The sequence below is a fragment of the Pseudochaenichthys georgianus genome, chromosome 7, assembly GCF_902827115.2.
Source record: "Pseudochaenichthys georgianus chromosome 7, fPseGeo1.2, whole genome shotgun sequence".
In the NCBI taxonomy this organism is placed as follows: Eukaryota; Metazoa; Chordata; class Actinopteri; order Perciformes; family Channichthyidae; genus Pseudochaenichthys; species Pseudochaenichthys georgianus.
The window spans coordinates 44,879,992-44,892,136 of NC_047509.1; the positions used below are offsets into that span (position 1 = coordinate 44,879,992).

The 12,145-nt window shown below is 43.0% G+C and overlaps 1 protein-coding gene across 2 annotated transcripts in view; it reads left to right on the forward strand.

Moving 5' to 3' along the window:
- The window catches only part of spire2 (spire-type actin nucleation factor 2), a 123,228-nt gene that overhangs the window by 53,948 nt on the left and 57,135 nt on the right, over positions 1 to 12,145 (forward strand). For both annotated transcript variants that reach the window (XM_071203864.1, XM_034087998.2), the window contains 2 exons: positions 302 to 379; positions 477 to 641. In XM_071203864.1, coding sequence (XP_071059965.1) covers positions 302 to 379; positions 477 to 641 — 243 coding nt within the window. The remainder of the gene's footprint in view (positions 1 to 301; positions 380 to 476; positions 642 to 12,145) is intronic.

Here is a 12,145-nt window from a genome sequence, read left to right on the forward strand (position 1 = left end):
CATTGTTTACATCCTGTTTGCTAGGATTTAAATAGGGGCGTTACATTTACACTTACTTACTTTTGTTTTTTGTCTGCATATCTGACTCCTCAATGTCTCCCTCTGGGACTTATTTAAGCAATGTTCTCAGTCTAAGAAATAGTTTGGGTTATTACTAAACACATAAAGGTTTATACAGTTGTAAACCAATGGCAAGTTATTATAAACTACCACTTTGGTGCCCCCTGGTGATATCGCAATACTATAATAAAAAAGAAACCATTTCATGCAGTAATGCACTATTTTTCTATTTGTTGCACAGATGCTGAAGAAGATCACATCAGAGGAATCTGTGGACAGGTCTGCAGCGGAGCTAGATGCACTGAAACACAGAGACTGGGTGAGAGACAGGGAGGACAATACAGCTGTGTGTTTGATTAAAGAAGGCTATATTGTCTTTTTTACACATGTTAATGTGTGTGTGGTTTGGTTTCCAGGGGCGTCTGTGGGTGCAGCTGATGAAGGACCTCAGGCAGGGGGTGAAGCTGAAGAAGGTTCAGGAGCAGCCCTTCAACCTGCTGCCCACCGAGTTCAGCCTCACACCCTTTGAGATGCTGATGCAGGACATCCAGACACGCAAGTTCCAGCTCCGCAAAGTCATGGTGAGAGACTTGGTCTAAAATATTCAAGCCAACCATAAAGAAGAAGAATGGTAATGCCTGACGGTATTCTCAGTTGAAGAGTAATGGATGAATGTGTGTGAAATGTCAGCTGTAGAGAAGTAGTGCATTTACACCAAACGCAAAGCTAATTAGCAATGAAACGGCAAATTTGAATGATTTGAATAATCATGTGAGTTGAGATCATTTAACCTGAGCCGGGTTGTGCATGGTGCAGTATCAAAGGAAGCCATAAGAGTTTAGATTCTCCTGTTTCTCATTGACATGCTGACTCAGTTGGATCAGAAATGGAGGGAAACAGCAGCCCTCTGTGGGCACTGGAGCTGCTGGATCTATGCCTGAATCTTTTAATATCAAGTGGTAAAGGAGCAGTTCCAATTTCAGCTTAGCCTAGCCCTGATGCATTCACACTCTTTTTAGAAAACAAGAGTGTTATGAGTGGTTTGCTTGTCCTCTTACAGATGATCTGACAAATACAGTAATTCATTTTGAAATCACTTTCGGTATGTAGTTATTTAGGCATCCCTGTAATACATTTGTTCAACCAACCAACAAACAACTCACAGCTGCATCGGTTTACTATTGGTTGAAGAAGACTAATTTAGCTGTTGCCAGACTTGCTGAAGGCAGTGAATACATCTCTGTGAAACTCAGTGAGCTTGTAACATGAGGCATAGATTCCTTCGCACCCAATGTATATGAAATGTCAGTTGAAGAGATGAAAGCAGATGAAATGGTAAATGAAAGGTAATGTATTCAGCACAGTCATAAATGCTAGAAGCAGAGGAAATGTATGAAAGTACAAGTTAGCTGCTGGAATCAGCCGAATCAAAGCATCACAGATCTTGAGGACTCACTTGTGTAACCCCCGGTTACTAAGACACTGAGAAATAACACTGAGTAACATGATAAACAATATCAATTATTTGAAACTAAAATAGAAACAATATAGATACACAATATGCAATTTAGGACAACATGATTTAGACAATTATTCATGAAAACATTTAAATGAGTGTGATTAGATAAATCCCCTGTCCATCTAAAGTGGTTGTAAAGCAAGGCTAAGCCAATCAAAGTTCAGACCCGCGCCGTGTCTGCCCGTCTACCAGGAAGTGAGATGCGCTGGATTATCCTTTTGGGACGATGACTCAGTAGCATTAGCACTGTGGATTTTGAGTGTAGTTATTTGGACACCTTTTGATGTAGATTGACCGACTTTGCTACTTTTCCCCAAGAGCATTGCTTCTTATATGATACCCTTGGTCGGGTCTTTTTTGTGTGATGTGAAGGAGATTTTCTGGATTCTTTGACTGGAAGGCTGCCCTCATCTCTGCTGGTGTACTGTGGCGAATTTCAGTCTGGCGTGCTACCCATCGACCTATCTAAAGGAAGAGAACTATTACACTACCCACAACGGTGGTAGGACAAGAACTTGTGCATCTTTTCCTCTTCACAAGTGAGAGCCAATAACTGATTGATTATTGATTGTTTTGATACTATGTTGAATAGGTTATAACTATATGTGTATAGAAGTAATGTGATAAGTTTTCATTTTATTTAAGAATTTTAAATAACATTTCAAATACAGAGTCCTGGTTCCCAAAATTAGAATATATAGCTTAGCTACTACATTTAAATAAAACCATTAGTTTATATTTGTTACGGCCGTTGGCTCCCCGGTGCTATTAACTCTGTTTGTGCGTATGTAAATGAGCTGTGAGGTTCCATGGATGTCATTGGCTGTCCCGCCCTCGCTTCCGGAGAGGTGATTGGATCGACGTCCTCCAATCCCTGCACACATCCTGTCTCTCTTTTCACCTTATCCATGCACCACTTCAGCCTGTCATTTTGGGGTTTCCATGGTTATGAAGGCATAATCCTCGTTTTTAGAGAGTACTTGTCCATGGACAAGTGAGTTTGGCAATTTACTTGTCCGAATACATCTTTCGCTTGTCCAGAATGGACAAAAATTGGGGCCACTGGAATCTTCTTCTTCGCCATCGTATTGTACATTTTCCCACAGTTTTTACGACACCGCTCACGTAAGTGAGCGGTAAGATTTTACTGCATCACAAATAGGGTTGGGTATCGTTTCAATTTTAATGATTCCGGTTCTGCTTTTCGATTCTGGTTATTTTCGGTTCTCGATTCCAGTTCTTTGAGAGGGTAAATAACAGGGTTCGTACGGTCATTGAAAACCTGGAAAAGTCATGGAAATTCAAAATGCAAATTCCAGGCCCTGGAAAAGTTATGGAAAACAATATTTTTCCCAAAGTTTTGGAAAAGTCATGGAAATGTAACTAAAGTTGCGTCAAATTTAATTTACATTTTATCTAATCGCCGAAATAATCTGCTGTCGCGAGCTGTTATGTGCCATAATTAATAATTCCTTACATTTATTATAGCGCTTTTTCCAGTGCTCAAAGCGCTTCACAGATACACATTACACATATGTTTTAGACATGCAATGGTCACTGTGGACAATACCCACAGGAGCAAGTTCAGGTGAAGTGTCTTGCCCAAGGACACAATGGCTTTACAGACGCAGCAGCAGCGGGTTACACCCCTTGATCTGATGATCATTGCACAGCGCACTGCGCCACACCGTCCATCTTCACGCCTCGAGGCACTTTTACAAGTACACATTGATATTATACATGTACTGTGGACAATACCCACAGGAGCAAATCCGGGTGAAGTGTCTTGCCCAAGGACACAACGGCCTGACGCAGTGGCGGCAGGAGCGGGTTTCGAACTGGAGTTCCCCAGCACCCCCCTTGATCTGATGATCAGATGCACAGACCACTGCGCCACCCGTCCCATGCGCCATCATGACGCGCATGGTGTTATTTTTTAATATATGAAGCGTGAGCTGTGTGCTCGAGTCTTCCTGCCTGTCAGCAGAGTCGGCGTCATGGGGGGTCATTCGCGGGCCATGCCCCCCCAAATGAGTCACTGTGCCCCCCCAATGTAGGGTGGGCAAGCCTTGCCACTTTTCCGTTTTTTTTTTTTTTTAAATCATATAGCCTAAGTGAAAACGTTTCCACTAACGTTTCCGTTTTTGTGTGAAATACATCAGAAATAAAGAATACAAATATAAAACACAGCCTGAGGTGTGCTCACTGCTGCTCTCTGATTGGTGTGTTGCTTGACCAATGACCCCCGACCTTTGTTTTGTTATCATTACGTGGCTGTGTGTTTAGATGAAAGCCTAGTGGTGATCTGTTCATCTGTTACACTGATTATACAGTAAAGCCATCGAAAATAATATGATATACAGTACAGTACAAGTAGCCTACTTCTGGGTCTCTGTGTTTCATTCAAGCTCGGCTCTGTGTGTGTGTGTGGCATGAGCGCATTTTGTGAGTGCGCGAGTGGTAACGTGGAATGTTGTTGTTAGCATCTGGTTAGCTAGCTATGCTAACGGATATAAAGAGCTGTTTCTACACCAAGCTCTCCTGTCAGACTGAGAGGATCTTATAACGTCAGCTCAGTGAGGTAAGGACTTTCTCAGTGTTTAGATAGTTAACTTTAGTGTAGGTTATCTTAGTGGGTCTCAAACTGTTTGGTCACCATTTATGTAAATAAGTATTTGCGAGGAATACCTTTATATGATCCTTATAGTTATTAAAAAATAAGAGAATAAAGGAAAAACGGGTATGAAATACTATAGGACAGTAACACAAGAATAGAGTTTAAAAGGGGAGTGATTAGTAAAGAAAAAGTACATCTGTTTACAGTTCTGTTTCATATGGATGCTGAGAGATGTAGGCTATCCATAGATCTCTTCATTTTGCTCTCAAAGTGCACCAGATTAATTTAACTTCAATATTTTAAAAATAATCTTCCCGGGGGAGCATGCCCCCGGACCCTCCTAGAGGAGGTTAGGTCCACCCCCACCTAAAACATGTTCACATGGATAGGATACTAAATACATTTGCACACTTTTTGTCCATATGTTTCTGTTTTGGGTGGTCCTGCCTCAACCGTGCATGTATGCACAAGTCATAGGTGCGCTATACAATAGCACTACACCCCTGCAATGTGTGTGAAAGACAATAGACTTTACAGCCTGTTTTTTGAAGTTGCGTTGGTGTTTGTGTATTGGTTGATGACGGCAGTGTGTGCCCCCCCTTGGTAAATGATTGCCCCCCCCATTCGATTTGTTCTAGAGCCGACTCTGCCTGTCGGGCCGGCTGAACTCTGCTGCTCCAGGATGAGGGTCAGCTACATTATCTACGGTGTGTTCGTTGAGCTAGCTAGCTAGCTATCATACATTGTCACTATCTATCTATCTAGCTTTAGCCTTCGTTTTCTAATATTTTTTTAATAGGCTATAAACAGGTGGTATAAGTATAGATATTGTACTAGAGTAAAAGTAGAATTACTCAGATATTGTACTTTAGTAGAAGTACTTAGATCTTGTACTTGAGTAAAAGTAGAAGTACTCAGATCTTGTACTTGAGTAAAAGTAGAAGTACCAGAGTGTAGGAATACTCACAGTAAAAGTCCTGCATTCAAAATGTTCCTCAAGTAAAAGTAGAAAAGTATTATCATCAAAATATAGTTAAAGTAGCGACGGTAAAAGTAGTCATTGTGCAGATTGGTCCATTTCAGAATAATATATATGATATGTTTTATAATGATTGATCATGAAAGTGTTCTCAAAGCTGGTAAAGGTGCAGCGAGTTTGAATGACTTTGTAGACTGCAGGGTAGCTGGTGGATTCACTCCAGGTGGAACTAAAGTCTGATTTAACACTTGGATTGGTTTGGATTGGATATACTTTATTAATCCCCGTGGGGAAATTGTTTCTCTGCATTTGACCCATCCTAGTGTTAGGAGCAGTGGGCTGCCATTTTGAACAGCGCCCGGGGAGCAGTGTGGGGAACGGTGCCTTGCTCAGGGACACCTCAGTAGCACATGGCCGGGACTTGAACTGGTGACCTTCCAGTTGCCAAGCCAAGTCCCTATCGACTTCGCCACCACACTTGATTTTATTTCACATCATTCATCCACATCTGTGAAGTAACTAAAGGTATTAAATACATGTAGTGGAGGCATGAAAATACATTTTCAAAATGCTCAACAGCCAAAATGATAAACTGACTGCTACAATTAAAATAAATGCTTTTTTATATTTCTATTAGATGTGACTCTTTAGCGTTTCTGTTATTATTGACACTGCTGCTTTAGTTGCTCTAACTGCTAAAATCCTCTGTTATTCCTCATTTTAAAGCCGATATTCCGTGGGATCGGGGGGCTCGGATCCTTGTCACCTTTTTCATACCTGATGAGTTTGCATCCCTGACTACAGTTGCTTTAGCGTGTAGAAGCTAGTAAACCTACTATTTGATTTGTTTTAGATAGGCACTACATGTTTCATATGCAGACCTTATTTTCCTGTTCCATGTTAAAATAATTTTTTTTGGTCATGGAAAATGAGGTAAAGGTCATTGAGAAGTCATGGAAAAGTCATTGAAAATCATTGGTGAAAAAGTGTATGAACCCTGAAATAAGTCAAACTGGGAGAAAAATATATTTATGAAAACATTAAGTCAAATCTGTATTCCTATTTACAAATCACTTCATACTGTTTAATTTCTTATGGTTATTGAACACAATTATATAAAAATAATCTCTGCATTGTTTAGTTAGTTCTAAGTGGTGCAGTTTGAGAATGTACAATTGGCCCAGTGTCCTCTGATGTTACACTGCAACCTGCCTGTGAGACACAGTCCAACCACACATGTCCAACACATAGGCCTAATAATAATAATAATAATAATAATAATACATTATATTTATAGCCTATAGGCCTAGCGCTTGTGAAAGTGTTCCAGGATGTCTCTGCACAGATGTCCGAACGCGGATTTTCGAGGACTTTCCTGCGATGTAGGGAAAACGGCAACGGCTTTACTGGAGTCCCTGCAAGGTACGCTCACTTCTAACAAAGAAGTCTCTTTTATCCTTACATTAATGTTCGACAACCCGTGCTTTTATGGAGCCACGAAGAGCTACATAGCTAGCTAAGGCAGATAGCCTAGGCAGATAGCCTTAGCTAGAGCTATTGTTTGCTAACACCATATGTGCCATTGTTTACGTTCAGTTTTTCTTTTCTATAGTTGTTGTTGCTATTTAGTATTGTGCTGCAGTAGTTTGTGGAATTAACAAGTCATTTTGCTGTTCTAGATGATTACATTGGGACTCGTGAGGAGGAACATTCCCTAACAACGGGTGATGGCAGTGTTCCGTCCACATCGTCATCGAATCCAGAACGGACCCCAGCTGAAGAATCGACACTGACTCAACCACCAACACCGAGTGCCATCACGACACCGCAGCGTGTGGTTCTAGGTAAGAAATAGAAATGGCAAAATGACTGGAATTGTGTTTTGTTTTTTTAAACCTTGGATCATCCATCGTCAGTAATTAAAATAAGCTATATCACTGTGTGGAAATGCTCTGTTACAAGTAAAGTCTTAGCTAGTAAGCAGCTAGTACAGTTGTGTGTGACATCCTATCATATACATACATTTATATTCATTATCAACAGGCTGGACATAATGTAATTCACTTTCACAATCATTGTAAACATCTAGGGCCAGAACTTTCTTTAGTTCACCTTACTGTTGTTCTGTTTATACATGTTATTCTTATATCCTTGTGTGACCTGTACCTGTCCTGTGTGTTTTCCTTATTGCTAATTATTATCTTATTGTCACCCAGGCAAGAGGAAACGAGGAGGAGAGGATCGGGCCCAGCAGGAACGGCACCATGACTGGGCAGCCGACGTGGCCCGTCTCCTCCCTGATACTTCAAAAAACCTTAATAGTTATTGTACATATTATATATTTTTTTATCTAGTTAATTTTTAAATGCAACATTTGTACTTCCTTGTTTATTTATTTTCTTTAAAATGTTCATTTTATATTTACAATTCCATGTATATTTATGCTGGCTGCAATACAGTTTTACATTTTTTATTTGTATTGTTTAATGGCATGCCTTTTTGATACAACATTTGTATTTTTATACTGCCATCAATAAAGTACTTCTTTGACTTATCTTATCTCTTGTTGATAATGAATGGCACCCAACAGAAAAAAATCATAAACATACATGAATTTATAAAGCAATAACAAACACCATCAGTTAGGAAAAAGCCCCTTACTTTTAAGAGATTTAAAGCAAGAAATTGAGTTTGCTAGCTTGAGGTCCTCCTCTAAAACATTATTACATGTTTATTTTGTAATGGTATTAAGAATACATGATAAATACATAATACATGTAGAAATTGCTGAATTGTAATACCCTCGTTCTACTAGACTCAAACAACACATTCCTTATATATTTCAAAGACGAGAGAACAAAATAAACCTATAACCCATTCAAGCAAGCTTTTAACATGTCTAGAAGAAAGATTGAGGTTATATTTAATATATTATTTTATGTTGTGGATACTTTAGTCTCCATCCATGTTTACAATTGTCCACACTATTTTACACTTGCATTTATGAATATAGTTTTGCTGTGTTTTACACTTTAGTATTTATGTTTATAGTTAGCTTTGATATTCGCTTAATTTATTAGAAAGATTTTCTTTTCATGATCTGACATTTCCTCAAATGTTCTTATTATGGGGCAGTACTTACTGGTGCTTGAAATTCAAAGATTTACTAAATATTCAATTCAGATAACATTTGTTTAAAAAATTTGACAAACACATGTATATGAAAAAAAAAAGATGTATTTATGTTCAATACAATGCATATGTAGGTATTCAGGTAGCGCATCAAAGACACCTTGAGACACTGCTACCCCAGGCTCTGCTGCTGGTGCATTCCACCCATCATCATAGTCCTCTCCATGACTCTCGCAGACGTTATGCAGAGCACAGCATGTCAGCACCATGGATTTCACAATAAACAAGAAAACGATCGCTTCCACATCCTCCATTGTTGTGTGTGTTTTGTGAATTGTGTCGCATTGAAAATGACGCCACTGCAGTTTTACCCAGCGTCGCTCCGCCCAAAAAGCCGATCGTCCCGCCTACACTGCGTTGCTACCCCAGGTCCTAAACTGTAATGGAAATGCGCCACGGCCTCGGACGGCCAGCGAGGCAGCCCGATGCCTGAGCGAGGACGCTTAGGGACGCTTAAACGGGGCTACCCCGTTGCAGTGGAAATGCGCCATTAGAGAGTGGAGTTCTCATTGTCATGCTGTCTGCTTAAGATCTATTTCCTCAATTGATTCCAGTCAGCCGATTACCTCTGAGTGTCAAGACATTTCCGGTGTTCCCAAGGATTACTGGGACCTTAAAGAGGCCTTTAACAAGGTTCGGTCCACCTCACTCCCGCCTCATCGCGCTAATGACTGTCCTATTGACCTGTTACCTGGTACTTCTCCCCCTAGAGGTCGACTTTTTTCTTTATCGGCTCCTGAAACTAAGTCAATGGAGACTTTGGATGCAGGGCTTATCCGGCCTTCATCATCTCCTGCTGGTGCAGGGTTTTTCTTCGTGGGTAAGAAGGATAAGACTCTGCGCCCATGCATTGACTACAGAGGACTCAATAACATCACTGTCAAGAACAGGTACCCCCTTCCACTTGTTTCCTCTGCATTTGAACTGTTACAAGGCGCTACTATTTTTACCAAGCTGGACCTGCGTAATGCGTACCATTTGGTGAGAATCAGGGAGGGGGACGAGTGGAAGACGGGATTTAACACTCCTAGTGGACATTATGAGTATTTAGTCATGCCTTTTGGACTCACCAATGCACCTGCAGTCTTCCAGGGGTTGGTGAATGATGTTCTGCGGGATCTACTCAATATCTGTGTTTTTGTATACCTGGATGAGATTTTGATTTTTTCCAAGTCAAAACTGGAGCATGTGGTCCATGTTCGCCTAGTCCGAAGGCTCTTGGAGAACTCCCTGTTTGTCAAGGCCGAGAAGTGTGTGTTCCACACCACAGAAGTCCCTTTCCTGGGATTTGTGGTCTCCACCGGAAACATCAAGGCTCTTGGAGAACCACCTGTTCGTCAAGGCCGAGAAGTGTGTGTTCCACACCACAGAAGTCCCTTTCCTGGGATTTGTGGTCTCCACCGGAAACATCAAGATGGACCCTGATAAGACCAACGCGGTGACTGACTGGCCACGCCCTTCAACACGCAAGGAGCTCCAACGCTTTCTGGGTTTTGCCAACTTCTACCGGAGGTTCATTAGAAACTACAGCTTGGTGGAAGCCCCTCTCACCTCTCAGAACATTCCCTTCCGGTGGTCCCCTGTGGCAGAAGGGGCTTTTGGTGAGTTAAAATCACGCTTCACCTCTGCTCCTATTTTGATTTTTCCAGATCCTACTCGGCAGTTTGTTGTAGAGGTAGATGCACCCGACACTGGAGTTGGGGCAGTTCTTTCTCAACGGTCGGCCGAGGATCAGAAGATTCACCCGTGTGCCTTCTTCTCTCGGAAGCTGTCCCCAGCAGAAAGAAATTATGACATTGGAAATCGAGAACTGTTGGCAGTGAAACTTGCCCTGGAAGAATGGAGACACTGGTTGGAGAGAGCAGAGCAGCCTTTTGTGGTCTGGACTGACCACAACAATTTGGAGTACATCCGTTCAGCTAAGCGGCTGAACTCTCGTCAAGCCAGGTGGGCTCTTTTTTTCACGCGCTTTGATTTCTCTCTTTCATACAGACCTGGTTCTAAGAACATCAAACCTGATGCCCTGTCTCGCCAGTTCCAGCCAGAGAGCTCTCCATCTCATCCTGAGAATATCATCGCTTCTACATGTGTCATTGGTCTGGTGACCTGGGAGGTGGAGGATAAGGTCAAGCGCTCTCATGCTGAACACTCAGCCCCAAGTGCCTGTCCTGTTAACCGTCTGTTTGTTCCTGCCACTCTCTGTACCCAGGCTCTCCAGTGGGGTCATAACTCTCGCCTGGCTTGTCACTCAGGAGTGAGACGGTCCCTAGCCCTGATTCGACAGCGATTTTGGTGGTCTTCCATGGAGAAGGATACCAAGGAATTCATTGCTGCTTGCCTATTTCGTCACTCGTCTACCACCCTCAGACGGTAACACAGTCATACTCACAGTCATAGACCGGTTTTCCAAGTCTGCCCAGCTGATTCCATTGCCAAGGAAACTGCTGAAATCATGCTACAACATGTGTTCAGGCTGCATGGTCTCCCCAGTGAAGTTGTGTCTGATCGGGGACCACAGTTGACTTTTGGTCCGAGTTTTGCAGGCTGCTGGGAGCCAGTGTCAGTCTCTCGTCCGGATTCCATCCCCAGTCCAATGGTCAAGCAGAACGAATGAACCAGGAGATGGGGACTGCCTTACGCTGTCTTGTCTCCTCCACTCCCTCCTCTTGGTCGAGGCAGCTTCTATCAGTTGAGTATGCCCACAACACCCTTCCTAGTTCTGCTACTGGTCTTTCTCCATTCCAATGCTCCCGCGGATACCAGCCACCTGCACAGGAACGTGAGGAGGGCGTCCCATCTGCAGAGGCGTTTGTAAGCCGATATCGACGCATATGGTTAAAGGCTCGCTCCGCGCTACTGCGCTCTTCCGACCGTTATCAACGGTCCGCCAATCGCCGTCGCAAGCCAGCTCCACAGTACTCCCCAGGGCAACGTGTCTGGCTCTCCACACGGGATCTCCCTCTCAGAGTTGAGTCAAAGAAGTTATCTCCCCGTTTTGTAGGCCCATTTCCCATATCTAGGGTCATCAATCCTGCAGCTGTTCGCCTGCGTCTGCCCCCTTCTATGAGGATTCATCCTACCTTCCATGTGTCCAAGATCAAACCAGTTAATGTGAGCCCTCTTCAGCCCCCCTCTACACCCCCACCACCACCCCGGACTATCGACGGGGAGACTGTTTACACTGTCCGTCGCCTCATCAAGTCCCGGCGACGTGGTAGAGGGTTACAATACCTGGTACACTGGGAGGGTTATGGTCCTGAAGAGCGTTCATGGGTGCCCGAACCGCATTATCTTTGACCCATCTCTCGTTACTGACTTTCACCAGGCTCATCCCGATCAACCACGTGGGACGTGAGGAGCCGTCCATAGAGGGGGGGGGTTCTGTCACAAGTTAGACACTTCTATTGTTGTTTGTTTGGTTCATCTTAACTCTCCTGTCATTTCAGATCCCGCTTTCCTCCAGGCCCTTGTAATCAGCTCACTTCCCTCACCTGGTCTCCCCAGCCCTTCCCCTCACCTGGTACTCATTCCCTCATCACCCCACAGTATTTATACCAACTCACTCTCACTGGTCCTTTGCCAGATTGTCTTTTCCGCCAAGCTCTCCAGTGAGTGTTATTCTCTAGCCTAGATTTTTGTCCTGCCCGGTTTTTGACCCCTGCCTGCCTGTATTCGGATCTCGAGTTCCTGCCTGCTCCCTTTTTGGTTTTGGTTGCCTGTCTGACGGATTTCCTGGTTTTGACCCTGCCTGTCCCTGACCTGAATAAAATGAACATTG